The sequence below is a fragment of the Mirounga leonina genome, unplaced genomic scaffold (genome assembly GCF_011800145.1).
Source record: "Mirounga leonina isolate KUSES-001 unplaced genomic scaffold, KU_Mleo_1.0 Mir_150, whole genome shotgun sequence".
NCBI lineage: Eukaryota > Metazoa > Chordata > Mammalia > Carnivora > Phocidae > Mirounga > Mirounga leonina.
In genome coordinates, this window is record NW_023270374.1 from 26,295,443 (window position 1) to 26,311,366 (window position 15,924).

Below are 15,924 nucleotides of genomic sequence, written 5' to 3' on the forward strand. Positions count from 1 at the left end.
CTTTCTTTCTTTCTTTCTTTCTTTCTTTCTTTCTTTCTTTCTTTCTTCGAGAGAGAGAGAGAGAGAGAGAGAGCAAGCGAGCACAAGCAAGGGGAGCAACAGAGGGAAAGGGAGAAGCAGGCTCCCCACTGAGCAGGGAGCCCACTGTGGGGCTTGATCCCAGGACCCCGGGATCAGGACCTGAGCTGAAGGCAGACATTAACCAACTGAGCCACCCAGGCACCCCTACTTGCTTTTCTTTGTAGCATTATGTAATAGTACTTGTATTAGTTTGCTAGAGTTGCCCAAAATCAAGGTATAGGCAGGGCTTTGCTCCCTTGGAAGGCACTAGAAGGATTTGTTCCAAGCCCCTCTCCTAGCTTCTGGTAGTTTGGTTTGTGGCAGCATAACTGCAGTCTTTGCATAGCATTCTTCAGGTCTGCATGTCTCAAGTGTCCAAATTTCTTCCCCTTTTTATAAGGATACCAGCCATATTGGATTAATGGCTCACTGTACACCAGTATGATCTCATCTTAACTAATTATGTCTGTAATGACCCTATTTCCAAATAAGGTCACATTCTGAGTTACTGATGGTTAGTACTTCAACATAGGAATTTGTGAGTGGACACAATTCAGCCCATAATGAAATCTAATACTGTGCATTTATCAGACCACCAGAGGGTTCTATTCTGCAAGGAATTTGGCAAGCTATAAAGCCAGAGAGCAATCTCCACAAGAAGGCCCTCACTTCAGACATCAACCACAAACTGGGAGATCCCCAAAATTGCTCTTCAGACCAACTGGGTATGAATTTAGGGGTTCCCACAACCACTTTCAGGTTTGATAACTCACTTGAGAGACTAGAATTCACTGAAGCTTGTTACACTCGGTTACATTTATCATACGGAAAGGATACAAATTACAGGCAACAGAAGGAAGAGATACAGGACAGAATGTGAGAAGGATCTAAATACCCAGAATTGATGTGGAATAGTATACGTGGAGTATTGCCAACTAGGGAATCTCACCTAAGTCTTTTATATCCAGAGTTTTTATTGGGGCTCCATCATGTACTGCCTGCATAGCTAACCTTTAGCCTCTAGCCCTGTCTCAGAGTTTGAGCTAATATCTTCAGTTTCTAGTTACTCCAGAAGTTGGAATTGATGTGAGATGTCCCAAAGCCTCCATCATAAATCACATTGTTGACTGGTGTTCAGAGTTCCCAAGCAAACAGAGATATTCCTGACATGCAGGACATTCCAGAGGCCTAGAGATCACCTCCCAGTAGCAGAGGGCAGAGACCAGACCTCTCTTTTGGTATGATTAATTCTTCATTGGTATGATTAATTTTTCATACATCCCTTGATTGAAAGTTAAGAACCTTTGTTCTAATGATATGCTTTAAATTTAAAATCTGTTTCTGGGGCTCTGGGTGGCTCAGTCGTTAAGCGTCTGCCTTTGGCTCAGGTCATGATCCCAGGGTCCTGGGATCGAGTCCCACATCGGGCTCCCTGCCCAGCGGGAAGGCTGTTTCTCCCTCTCCCACTCCCCCTGCTTGTGTTCCTGCTCTCGCTATCTCTGTCTCTGTCAAGTAAATAAAATAAAATCTTTAAAAATAAATAAAATCTGTTTCTGGATACTAATATCACAACTTTTTTTTTTTTTAAGATTTTATTTATTTTTGACAGAGAGTATACAAGCCAGGGGAGTGGCAGGCAGAGGGAGAGGGAGAAGCAGGCTCACCGCTGAGCAAGGAGCCCATGCGGGGCTCCATCCCAAGACCCTGGGATCATGACCTCCTGGGATCATGACCTGAGCCGAAGACAGACGCTTAACCGTCTGAGCCACCCAGGCGCCCCTATCACAGCATTTTTTATGTTGTTACAATATTTAACTTAAATATATTCACTTTCCCAAAAAGGAAGAAGAATTTCAAAGGTAACATTTTAAATTGCTCTGTAAAATTCTATCTTGAAGGACAGAATAGACCATGTCACCTTTCTGTAATTTGCTACCATTTTTTGTTCCTCCTTAGACTTTTAAAGTGTCAGGGCTAAAGTGAGAATCATGTTACTAAATAATACAAATGACCCAGTTCTATCCAGTTTGTTTTGTTTTCAAGACAACAGTTTGTCACTGAGCTTATCTTGAAAATATAACAAATAAGTGTTACCTTTTAAAAATTTTTTGATCATCTATTTTATCTGACATTTCTATTCAGCTCCGTGAATAAAGCTAAATGTTCTTAACCTTTCGACATAGTTTACAAAATACTGTTCTGGACAATGGTTCTCAGCCTTTTGTTCTTCTGAAGCACACTTTTTTTTTTTATGTTCTGAAGTACACTTAAGGAAAATGACAATCCTGTCAGCAATAGTGGCTCTCTCAAACCAGTCAACCGAAATGCCCCCAACCCCTCCCTTTCTTCCTTTCTGATGTGAACTTGGACATTACCATTTTCTCTCTCTCTCTCACTAAACCCACCAGGTGAGAAAATTTGAAGCTGTAGAATAGAGGAAAACAAACTGGCAAATATGGGTAAAAACTTGGAACACTTATTATACTTAACTAATTAAAAAGAGTAGCTGCCATTATGACAACACACAGATACAAACTACAAAGGAGGTATTCAATAATTCTCTACCCATTCTAGTGGAATATTTTAAAATGTAAAAATTTCTTAGGTTCACAAGTAAGTAGTTTTTAATATTTATGCTTAATGGCCCAATTATTTTAATATATAACAAATAAAAATGCACTATTGCCTTATAATCTAGTTCCTATTTTAAAACTCATGTAGTATTTGCAGGGTGGGAAGTTGGTGCCAGACACACAAGCTGAAAAACTTGACAAATGCTGTGCTGGCAGTATGAAGGAAGTACTTTGAGAGACTCAGAGAACGACCAATATATAGTAGGGGGAATACTAATAGTTACAACTTGAGGGCTTACTATGTGTGAAGCTTTTTACTTATATTGTCTCACTTATTCCTCTTACAGTCTTACTATATATACATTCTTAACAAACTGAAGTTGAGAGAGATTAACCAAAGTCTAAAGATAGGTATTAAGGAAGTGGCTAGAAATACTTCAGAAAGAATAGTTGAATTACCTTAACAGAGGAATAATTAAGATCTTCTGGACAAGGGGAAAGGCTTCACTTGGAGGTATGACAGATCATGTCTTGTTTAGGGAAATGGTGAGTCGCACTACACTATGAAATCACAGGGTTCACGGAAGTGAGTTGGAGTTAGAGTGCAGAGTTAAACCTGAAAGGGAACGCTGAGGGCAGAGTGAGTGCCGGCTGTTTAGAGTTCAGGGCTTATCATTGGTAGTGTGAACAGTGAATATCACTTTAAGAAGAGAACTAATCATGATCAGATCTGTGTTAGTACTCTGTCAGCAATATGAAATGAGTATAGGACCAGAGTGAGACTAGAGGCAGGAAAACCAGTTTGGTGGCCATTATGAAATTTTAGAAGAGAGATGAATGATGCCAGGTTAAAGATTTTCTTGGGGATTGAAAAAGCGATGAATATGAAGGCTTCTAAGGCAGAATGGGCAGAACTTGGTTACCAAAAGCTGTTTAGGTGGGTCATTAGATGGGGATTACAGGCCAGGTAGGTGGAAACTGAATGGTGGTTCCATGAACCTATTGACATGTTTAACATGCTTGTAGAATATCTATAGAGAGAGGTCTAGTAAGTAATGGGAAATACTGGACTAAATGATCTAAATGATGCTGCATTCATGGATAATTTTTGTTTTGTGTACTTGGGAAACAAACAGGTCAACATTTTTTATTTGTATGCCTGTGTTTTGTAGCCAATTAAATGAAAAGCCCTTACCTGAAGGCTGGGAAATGAGATTCACAGTTGATGGAATTCCGTATTTTGTGGACCACAATAGAAGAACAACCACCTATATTGATCCCCGCACTGGAAAATCTGCCCTGTGAGTTTTCTAAACATTGTAGATTAGAAGTAAGACTGATCCTAAGATTTTGTTATGAAGATCTGAATTAGCAAGGAATACAGTTCTTACTGTTTCTTGAGTTGAGTTGCCCAAAGGTCATTGTTCACTAAATATTTTGTATTTTTATTACCCTATGTATTTATCACCATATTTTCTCCTAGAGACCTTTCATATGTTATCTATTCACACAGCACTAAAAGGGTTATTTAGAAATTATCAGTACAGTACTGCTCACCAATTAATCCCTGATTTCTGATGCCTGCTTTCTTTCAATTCTCCAATTTGTTTTTCTTTTCCATATTTAAAAAGTAACTTTATGTTTTGTTTTGTTTAACATGTTTTATTAAGGTGTTTTTTTGTGGTGAAATACAGCAGAGTTTACCATTTTAACCATTTTAAGTGTACTATTCAGTGGCATTAAGTACATTCACTTTGTTGTGCAACCATCAACACCATCCATCTCCAGAAGATTTTTATCATCCCATACTGAAACTCTATGCCTATTAAACAATAACTCTCCTGTCCCCTTCATTCCTTAGCCCTTGATAACTCTTAACACTTCCTGTCTCTATGAATTTGACTGCTCATATAAATGGAATCATATGGTATTTGTGCTTGTGACTGGTTTACTTCACTTAGCATTGTATCTCCAAGGTTCGTCTGTGTTACATTTGTATCTGAATTTCACTCCTTTTTAATGCAGAATAATACTTTAGTGTATGTATATACCATATTTTATTTATACATCTGTTCATGGACTTTTGGGTTGTTTCAAACATCTTTTGACTATTGTGAATAATGCAGCTGTGAATGTGAGTGTACAGATACCTGTTTGAGTTTTCGTTTTCACTTCTTTTGTGTATAGTACTCAGAAGTGGAATTGCCCGGTCAATGGTAATTCTGTGGGGTTTTTTTGAGGCACTTCAAGACTGTCTTCCACAGTGGGTATACCATTTTTACATTGCCACCAAAAGTGTACATAGGTTCCAGTTTTTCCATATCAACGGTTGTTGTTTTCTGTTTGTTTTTTAAAAATGTCAATCTGATGGGTATGAAGTGGTATCTCATGGTTTTTATTTGTATTTCTGTAATGATAAATGATTTTGAGCATCTTTTCATATGCTAGTCGACCAAATATTTGTATATCTTCCTTGAGGAAATGTCTATTCAACTTCTTTGCCCATCTTTGCATCTGGTTGGTTGTTTTTTATTTATTTTTTTTAAGATTTTATTTATTTATTTGAGAGAGAGAGAGAGAGCCTGAGAGAGGGGAGGGTCAGAGCGAGAAGCAGACTCCCTGCCAAGCAAGGAGCCCAATGTGGGACTCGATCCCAGGACTCCAGGATCTTGACCTGAGCCAAAGGCAGTCACTTAACCAACTGAGCCACCCAGGAGCCCTGTTTTTTATTTTTTGAATTTTAGAAGTTCTTTATATTCTGGATACTAATCCCTTATCAAATATATGCAAATATTTTTTCCTATTCTGTGCATTGACCTAAGTTTTAGAACTTTAGCTCTTAGGTGTAGGTTTTGGGTCCATTTCTAGTTAATTTTTGTAAATGGTATTAGGAAAGGGTCTAACTTCATTTTTTTGCAAATGGAGATCCAGTTTTCCAAGGACCATTTGTTGAAAAGACTGTCGAATGGGCTTGGCACCCTTGTCAAAAATTCTTTGACCATATGTATATATGCAAAAGGTTTATTTCTGGAGTTTATATTTCATTGGTCATTATGTCTGTCTTTATTCTAGTTCCACACTGTTTTCATTACTGAAGGTTTTACTAAATTTTGAACTCAGGAAATGTGAGTTCGCCAAGTTCTTTTTTGAGATTGCTTTGGCTTTTTAGGGTCTCTGAGATTTCATGATTTTTAGGATAGAATTTTCTGTTGCTGCAAAAAAAATTGTCATTAGGATTTTGATAGGGGTTGCATTGAATTTGTAATTCTCTTTGGTTTGTTTTGACATCTTAACAATATTATGTCTTTTAAGCCATGAACATAGGGTGTCTTTACATTTATTTGTCTGCTTTAATTTCTTTCAACAATGTATTGTAGTTTTACAGTATGCAAATCTTTTACCCCCTTGGTTTAGTAAATTCCTGGGTTTTTTTTAATGCTATTTGTAAATGGAATTGTTAAATTTTTTTCAGATTATTGATTGTTAGTGTATAGAAATGCAACTGATTTTTGTGTTGTTTTATATCCTACCTTGCTGAATGTACTTATTAATTCTAATAGTTTTGTTTCGAATCTAGAATTTTCTAAATATTATATAATCTTCAAAGATAATTTTTACTTCTTCCTTTCCAATTTGGATGCCTTTTGTTTCTTTTTCTTGCCTAATTGCCCTGGCTAGAACTTCTAATACTATGTTGAATAGAAGGGAGAGCAGGCAGCCTTGTGTTTTTCCTGATCTTTGAAGGAAAGCTTTCATTTTTCACCATTGAGTTTGTCATCTATGGGATTTTCATAAATGGCTCTTATATTGAGGGAATATACTGCTGAATTGAGTTTGCTAGTATTTTGTTGTGGACTCATATCAGTTCATCAGAAATACTGGTCAGTAGTTTTCTTGTAGTGTCTCTGGCTTTGATACCAGGGCAATGTTTACCTCTTGTCACTTTTTGAATTTTATAATTTCTGTTTATTAAAAGCGTTGGGGGCTCCTGGCTGGCTCAGTTGGTAGAATATGTGACTCTTGATCTCGGGATTGTGAGTTCAAGCCCCACGTTGGGTGTAGAGTTTACTTAAAAATAAAAACTTAAAAAACTAGAAATTCAGGCTACTTAGATTTTAATGAAACTAAAAATTATTTAAATATGGGTATTTACCCCCAAGATACAAATATAGTGATCTGAAGGGGCACCTGCACCCCAATATTCATAGCAGCAATGTCCACAGTAGCCCAACTATGAGAACCCAGATGTCCACCGACAGATGAATGGATAAAGAAGATGTGGTGTATGTGTATATATACATACACACAATGGAATACTACTCAGCCATCAAAAAAATGAAATCTTGGGCGCCTGGGTGGCTCAGTTGGTTAAGCGACTGCCTTCGGCTCAGGTCATGATCCTGGAGTCCCGGGATCGAGTCTCGCATCGGGCTCCCTGCTCAGCAGGGAGTCTGCTTCTCCCTCTGACCCTCCTCCCTCTCATGCTCTCTGTCTCTCATTCTCTCTCTCTCAAAAAAAAAAAAAAGAAATCTTGCTGTTTGTAAGGATGTGGATGGAACTAGAGGGTATCATGCTAAGTGAAATAAGTCAGTCAGAGAAAGATAATTATCTTATGATCTCACTTACATGTGGAATTTAAGAAACAAAACAGGACCATAGGGGAAGAGAGGAAAAAATAAAACAAGACGAAATCAGAGAGGTAGACAAACCATAAGAGACTCTCTCTTTTTTTTTTTTTTTTAAGATTTTATTTATTTATTTGAGAGAGAGAGAGCACATGAGAGGGGGAGGGCCAGAGGGAGAAGCAGACTCCCTGCTGAGCAGGGAGCCCGATGTGGGACTCGATCCTGGGACTCCAGGATCATGACCTGAGCCGAAGGCAGTCGCTTAACCAGCTGAGCCACCCAGGCGCCCAAGAGACTCTTAATCATAGATAACAAACTGAGGCTTGCTGGAGGGGAGGGAGGTGGGGGGATGGGGTAACCGGGTGATAGACATTAAGGAGGCACGTGATGTAATGAGCACTGGGTATTATATAAGGCTGAGGAATCACTGACCTATACCTCAGAAACCAATAATGTATTTTAATTAATTGAATTTAAATGTTTAAAAATATTTAAATATGTAAATAACAGATATAAAACAGAAAACCTTAAAATCATAGTGGTTCCTTTATGACAGAAATACGTTTCTTTCCATCATTAAGTACACTGCTAATAACCCGTGGCTCAATAAAGTCATGAGAAATTCGGAAACATTGTATTTTTAATGATAATAAAAATACACCATATCACAGTTTGTGGGGTTTAACAAAAATAGTCCTCAGTGGAAATTTTCTTGCTCTGTATAGGATTAGATTAGAAAATAAGAAAGGTATAAAATCAGTGATCACTGCTTTCACCTTACTCTAAAAAGTTTGTTAAACCCCAAATAAGCACAAAAAAGGAAATAAGCATAAAAGCAGATATTAACAAAATGAAAATGAAACTATAGAGAACTCAGAGCTAGAAGTTGGATCTTGAAAAAAATTAATAATATCAATAACCCCTAGTAAACCTGAGGAGAAAAAAAAGAAAACACAAATTAATATGAAAGTGAAAGGACATCACTACATATCCTGCACACATTGAAAGATAACAAAGTGTATATTGAACAACTTTATGCCAAGAATTTTGATTTTTTTTTTTTTTTTTTTTTTTAAAGAGAGGGAAGGGAGGGGCAGAGGGAAAGGGAAAGAGAATCTTAAACTAAGCATGGAGCCCAATGCGGGGCTTGATGCGGGGGGCTTGATGTGGGGCTCGATGTGGGGCTCAATTGAAGACCCTAAGATCATGACCTGCGCCAGAATCAGGAGTCAGACACTTAACCAACTGAGTCACCCAGGTGCCCCAAGAAGTTTGATATTTTAGATCAAATTGACAAATTCCTTGAAAGATAGAAGTAACAAAAATGAACACAAGAAGAAATAGTAAATCTAAATAACCCTATATCTAGTAAAGAAATTGAATTCATAATTAAACAATTTCCCACAAAGAAAGTTCTGGCATAGACAGCTTCCACTGGTGAATTTTATCAAAACTGTAAGTAATAATATCAATCCTATTCAAATTCTTTCATAAAATACAAGCAATGGGAACACTTCCCAACTCATTGGGAACTCCCCTCCCCTCCTTTTCTTTTCAAGACTTTATTTTTTTTTTTTAAGATTTTATTTATTTTTTGAGAGAGAGAGAGGCAGGGAGAGAGGGAACACAAGCAAGGAAAGCAGCAGAGGGAGAAGCAGGCCTCCCGCGGAGCAGGGAGCCCGATGCGGGGCTCGATCCCAGGACCCTGGGATCATGACCTGAGCTGAAGGCAGACGCTTAACGACTGAGCCACCCAGGCGCCACCTTCAAGACTTTATTTTTAAGTAATTTCTATACCCAACACAGAGCCCGAACCCACCCTACTGACCGAGACAGCCAGGTACCCCTAAAATCAATTGTATTTCTACACTGAACATTTAGAAAACAAATTTAAAGGAAGTCCAGGGCGGGGCGCCTACGTGCCTCAGTCAGTTAAGCAGCTGCCTTTGGCTCAGGGCATGGTCCCAGGGTCCTGGGATCGAGCCCCACATCGGGCTCCTTGCTCAGCAGGGAGTTTGCTTCTCCCCTGCCTGCCACCCCCCCGGCTTGTGCTTGTTCTCCCTCTGTGTGTGTGTGTGTGTGTAATAAATAAAATCTTAAAAAAAAAAAAAAAGTCCAGGGCTTACTTGGAAGCCCCATGGTGTCATCAGTGATCTAGGCTTCTTACTTTCTGTTCTACCATCCCAGACCATGGGCTCTTTTCTCAGTTACCTCATAGTGTGTGATAGCTGCTGAAACTTCTGCTATCAATCCACTCTAGGCTAGAATATGGAGGAACAACAAATTGGAAAGAGAGAAAGAGAAAAAAATCCTTTTCTAGCTATCTTCACTCTCTTTAAAAGAGCCTTTGCGGAAGTCCTGTACATTTACAGCTCATTAGCCATGGTTAAGTCACACAACCACGCTGAGAAATGTAATCTTTATTCTAGGTAGCAGTCTGCCCAGGTAGATATCAGAAGTCTGATTTAAGGATAAAGGAAAGAACGGATTTGGGGATAGGCAACATTCCCAGATAGAACTTCCTTTACCTAGTCCTGTTAGATTTCGCTATATATAAAAGAAAATCCCACAACAATGCCTTTAAAAAGATCTAAATTTCTGTCATTTAAAACTAGTCCTGGGAAATTTTTTTTTTAAGGTGGTGTTTAGGAGTATGCTATGCTACAGTATTTTTATATTTGACTGAGTACTAAGGGGGTGTGGTATTTTGCTTTCCTTCTATATATTATCTTACGAGCTGCTAAATATGTCATATTAACATTCCTCCTCAGAGACAATGGACCACAGATAGCCTATGTACGGGACTTCAAGGCAAAAGTTCAGTATTTCCGGTTCTGGTGTCAGGTTAGTATCAGGACTTTTTTCTGTACTCCCTTTCTTTTGTTATGTTGCTTATATTACACAGTGATTGTGAAAATAATTCCTAGAAAAACAGGTAAAATTGGAAGCATCGGAATCTCTTTTTTCTATTTTTAGGGCAAAGAAAAAGATTTATCAGTTAGATCATTTGTGGCTTCTGTAGTCCAGAAGAATAAACTTGAAACAGTTTGAATAAAAAAAGTGCTACTCTCCTTTCAGTACCTGTAATTCTAAGATTGCAAAAATCTTCAAACAAATGAGTTAAAACATTTTCTGGTGTATAGATTGTAACCAGCCCCTTTCACATCTAATATTTGATATATATATGTATACATATATAGTTACATTCTGAGTATTCTTCCCAGATGTGATCAGTTATTTCTGATATATATTTTCTGAATTAATGATTTCTTTATGGGTTCTAAATAAAATTAATGTACTAATCAAAATGTTACTATGATGAATATTTTTAAACTTCAAACTCATGTAATTAACTGGGCCCAGGCAAGCAAGAATAATCTAAGTTAGCTTTTTGAAAATAAAATAAAAGATTTATTTGACTCATTAAGCACTGCATATGAGATCTGTTTTCTTTTGTTATATATCAAATGATCTGTAATTAGCATGAATGCTCACAAATGTATGGTTAAACAGTATTGAAATAAGTTCATATTCATACTCTACTTGTTTCTCTAAGCAAAGATAAAAGTAAATAGAACTTCACTCTTTCGGTTTTTCAATAGGCTATTTTAATAGAGTTGACTTAAGTCATTCTTACGTTTCAGCAACTGGCCATGCCACAGCACATAAAGATTACAGTGACAAGAAAGACATTATTTGAAGATTCCTTTCAGCAGGTACTGTCTTATTCACTCGATAGTTTGCCCTGTGGCTGCCTGCCCAGAACCACTTTTGGTTCCAGGTCTAAACAGTTAGGGTTTTTGAGTTGGAGTCCTTAAATTAAGTATTGCCAGCTGCATTAGTACTTACAATGTAGGAACATGTATATGTTTGTATATGTCTTGTGCTTTTGAAATGTCAGAGTAATTTAAAGTAATTGGTGAGTTTCAGATTTTCATTTCTAAGCTAAGTGGTCAGTTTGAAATAGATATTTGAGTAAAAAGGTAGGTTTTTGGTAGCCAAAGAAATATCCATATGAACATTATTGGATGGGTAGAAAGGAAGAGGGGATGGTTTTGCTTTTATACGTGTGTTCCTTGCATTTTTACAGTAAGCATTTGTCACTCAATTTTTACAAAAAAATTTTTATGTAGGAAAGAAATTGGTCATTGGTTATGATACCAAAATAAAAAAAGATAGTCAACAAATTTTTTTATTGTCCTCAGAACCCAAGTTAATTTACACTTACTTTTATTTTGCAACTTAACCACCTGCAAATAAATGTTAAGTGATTTTGTTGTAGAGATTAAAATGGCCAATGAAAAACTGTCTTAAAATGAAAACATCTACTTAGTCCTTATTTTATGGCCAGATAATGGACCTAGTTTTTTTATTATCAAGCAACTGTTGATAATTGTGGTAGCTACAGCTTCAAAATGAATACAAAGGGAAAAGAGATTTTCTGAGATGGTTGGCAGGCCGTCTGACTTAGCTGGCTACTTGCTTTCAGAAACAGTTATGTACGTTTCCTAATGGAACCTCAGTAATTAACATTGAAGAGAAAAGCCAGTTGACATCCTGCTAAGTAGGAGCAGATAGCTTTTTAGCAGCAGAACTTGACTAAGGTCATTTAGAGAATTATGAGTGATTCCCTTGATCTGATGTAAGTCTCCAAGGCCATTCCCAACTCCAGTCATTACCTGCTTCTAATTTTCATATTCATAACTATGTAGTCAGTCTCTGGTGGGCCAGTTTCTTGGACCATAACTTGCTGTTGCAGTGCTGAAAGGTGCAAAACATGATTAAATATCCCTTTATTTTTTGACTTTTGAAACCTAAAGACTTTTGCAGACTGACAGACCAGATGGTACTAAAACAGTTGTTTAAAATTGTCACCCTAGATCTGATATCCATCAAATAAATGTGAAACCAAAACTTAGGAGAAAAATTTGATTGCTTTGGAAGAGTGACAAATCTAATAGCAAAATTAGCATCAAATTTTCTTCCTAAGTGGTGGATAAAGTTGTTTGGGGTAGTGAGTGTTTTTGCTCATTGGGGAAATTGCAGGAGAAAAAAATTTTTTTAGTATTAGGCATTTATTAAAGGGTACTACTTAAAAGATATTTTTCCCAGGGAACAGCAAATCCTAAAGTATCAGACACAGGGCAAAAAAAACAACCAGAATTTCCAAAGGGGAACAGTCTCAGGTTTGGGGGAATAGCAAGAGATCAAAAACAGCTTTAGGTTTTGGGGAGCAACCCTAAGGACAAGGAATAGCCAGAGGGAGCAAGAAACAAACCAACAAAAACAAATGTTTTAACCTTTAATATCTGTCATTTGTATTGCTATGTGCCTAACCTAGAGTATTTGTAGAATATTTGTCATAAGCATTGAATTTTTTGTTACATCTGGGATTTTTTTAGTGGTATATGAATTCATGAAAGTGATATATTTATTTTGTGGGAACTGAGCCCTGGCATAAGCAGGTTACTTACTGGGCCTCTGGATATTTAATGTGAGAGTTCATTCTAATTTCATAAAACAGAGGCATTAAGTCCACTTCTCTTTGTCCAGGCCCTGTCACTTTCTTTTCTAAGAGTAATATTTGTAATGTTCTTTGGCCCAATTTTAGGCAAGTAATTAGTTTTACAAAGGAAAAACCCAAATCATGAACTCATTATATTTCAATAATGGTGCTGTCCTTCAAATACGAAGATGATCTTACTAACCACTCTAGTAGGACACAAAATTTGAGTATTTTTCCAGGTATTTATTTATAGGTTTCCACTGAGAATGAGTTTCCAAAATTAACTATATTCTTTCTGCAGCCACTGGTTTTCATTTCCAGGTTAGCCAAACACTGTTACGTGTACTTTTGGCTGTAAAACAAACCCAAACATAACCAAACCAAGCCCTTCACCACCCAAATGACCTGACAAAGGACCATGCCCACAGTTACTCTGCTCTAAGCAAGTGACAGAAGCAACTTGATAAGTCAAAAGTAGGATTATTTAAAAGAAAATTATGTATCTATAAGGTATATTAAAATATAGATGTGTAGGGGCGCCTGGGTGGCTCAGTCGTTAAGCGTCTGCCTTCGGCTCAGGTCGTGATCCCAGGATTCTGGGATCGAGCCCCACATCGGGCTCCCTGCACCGCGGGGAAGCCTGCTTCTCCCACTCCTACTCCCCCTGCTTGTGTTCCCTCTCTCGCTATGTCGCTCTCTGTCAAATAAATAAATAAAATCTTTAAGAAAAAAAAATACATAGATGTGTATAATATCTATAAAAATATTATAAAACTTTAATGTATTTTCTGTATGTATGGTGTTGACTAGACCACGAACACCATTCTGTGTCATGGGAAACTCAAGTTACCTATAAGGAAGAATATCTCAGACCTGGAAGTGGTAGAATGATGTTTCAACAACTGCTTTTACCAATCCTTTTATTATTTTGTAGATAATGAGCTTCAATCCCCAAGATCTGAGAAGACGTTTGTGGGTGATTTTTCCAGGAGAAGAAGGTTTAGATTATGGAGGTGTAGCAAGGTAGTGATAATATGAATACTCAGAACTTAGTTCCTTTCTTCCAAAGGTATCATTCACTTTGCTTGCAAGTATTTTCTCAATCTTCTATTTCAGGAAAATGAATGTAGCAAATTATTGTACCTTTATTCTGCAGCTACCGAAGTTCACGAAACACTAATTCAGCACTTTCTAAAGGACTGCTAGTTGATTTCCCCCACATTACTCATTTTAATCCTCAGGATAACCCTGTGAGATAGAATTTTATAGGTAATGAGGTTCAGAGACTAACCTACAGCACATAACTAAGATGTAGAGCCTGGATGCAAGCTTTGTATCATCAAACCAGAAGCCAGTGTTCAGTCTACCACCTCTTTTTTTGTTCCACAGAGTGAGCATACAAGGCCCTATAGTGATCAGGTTATTTTCCCCATCACAGATTACTGATACAGATAATAGCCACTCAGTTCCCAACTGAGATTAATACAGCTGTTTTAAGAATACAGAGGGATGGGCGCCAGTTGGTTAAGCGACTGCCTTCGGCTCAGGTCATGATCCTGGAGTCCCGGGATCGAGTCCCGCATCGGGCTCCCTGCTCGGCAGGGAGTCTGCTTCTCCCTCTGACCCTCCTCCCTCTCATGCTCTCTGTCTCTCATTCTCTCTGTCTCAAATAAATAAAAATTAAAAAAAAATCTTTAAAAAAAAAAAAATACAGAGGGATGTGTAAAATAGTTAAAATGTTAAATTCTGTTTTCTTAATATTGGAGCTTCTAATCAAATCCTAGAAGACAAACTCAAGAAATTCCTTTGCTTATTCCATAACAATATAGCACATCAGGTTAAATACTTGCATAGCAGTGGCAGTGTGGTAAGCAAGGACTTTGGAGTCAAGATTGGATTTGAATCCTTTTTCTGCACTCATCAGTACAACCTGGGGCAAATATCTTTCATCTGTAAAAAAAAAAAGAATAGTCACATCTAGTTTTCTAGGATTATTGTGAAGAATAGAAATAGTGTTTATTAGTGACCTAGTTCAGACCCTCCATTTTTGTGTGCTCACTAAATGAAGGCTACATTTTAGTAGTTCTTATTTATGTTATGTATTAAAATTCACATTTCAAAATGTATGAAATAACCACTGGTAAATAATAAATATGAATAGAAACATTGAATTTTGTATACGTTAAAGGTAATTCAGGAGGAGGGCAATCATTTATTCTTAATTAGAAAATCAAATAGTATTAAAGTATAAGTAGCATTACCACCAGAGGCCATGAACTCACGAAAAGAAATCTCAGACACAAGCTAGTTTCATCTGTATTGCCCCAGATCCATTCTACCTACCAGGCCCACCCATGTTATATAGTAACTATAATCTTATGTTAATATTGGTTGGTATTTTCACAACAGTTGAATTAGAGCTCCTCAGAGCATTTTTCTAATGAATGAGTGACTTCAATTAAGTGTTTTATTGTCTTCGTGAAATTGGAAGTTTTTTCATATTTACCTAAAATTTAGAGAGCAGTGTCATTTGATGAGGATTACTGTGAGGTTTAGTAACAGATGGGGTAATATTAGACTTCTTTCAGCTGCTCTAACTACATGGGTTAATAGTGAATTTTAAACTTGGCCTCTGTATAGTATTTCATTGATTCTAAGACTAACATTTTAACGTCTCTGACATTGGGATATGTATGACAATTAGAAAAATTTTTAGTGGCTCCTCAAATAATGGTGTCTTTTAAGTCGATGATGTCTTAGATTCTTTGAAATATAATATGCAGTGTGTAAATATCATCTCTGTAAACTAGATGTCTATTTGAACAGAAGCAGTTCAAAATCAACATGGGATTAGAAAACTCTCACCAGCTGAGGAGTGTAGATCCCTGAGAACTTTGTAGCACTGCTCTTTGATTTGTTGGCATGGTTTTTTTCACCCTAAATTTTCTTTTGATTTCAGAGAGTGGTTCTTTCTTTTGTCACACGAGGTGTTGAACCCAATGTATTGCCTGTTTGAATATGCAGGGAAGGATAACTACTGCTTGCAGATTAATCCTGCTTCTTACATCAATCCAGATCACCTGAAATATTTTCGTTTTATTGGCAGGTTTATTGCCATGGTAAGTACAGGTGGAGAACTGTGTTTACTTTGCTAACTTAG

At 37.2% G+C, this 15,924-nt stretch overlaps 1 protein-coding gene across 4 annotated transcripts in view; it reads left to right on the forward strand.

Moving 5' to 3' along the window:
- Positions 1-15,924, forward strand: part of ITCH (itchy E3 ubiquitin protein ligase) — a 121,088-nt gene that overhangs the window by 87,639 nt on the left and 17,525 nt on the right. For all 4 annotated transcript variants that reach the window (XM_035006145.1, XM_035006143.1, XM_035006146.1 and 1 more), the window contains 5 exons: positions 3,806-3,934; positions 10,030-10,102; positions 10,903-10,974; positions 13,699-13,787; positions 15,724-15,883. In XM_035006145.1, the coding sequence (XP_034862036.1) occupies positions 3,806-3,934; positions 10,030-10,102; positions 10,903-10,974; positions 13,699-13,787; positions 15,724-15,883 (523 nt within the window). The remainder of the gene's footprint in view (positions 1-3,805; positions 3,935-10,029; positions 10,103-10,902; positions 10,975-13,698; positions 13,788-15,723; positions 15,884-15,924) is intronic.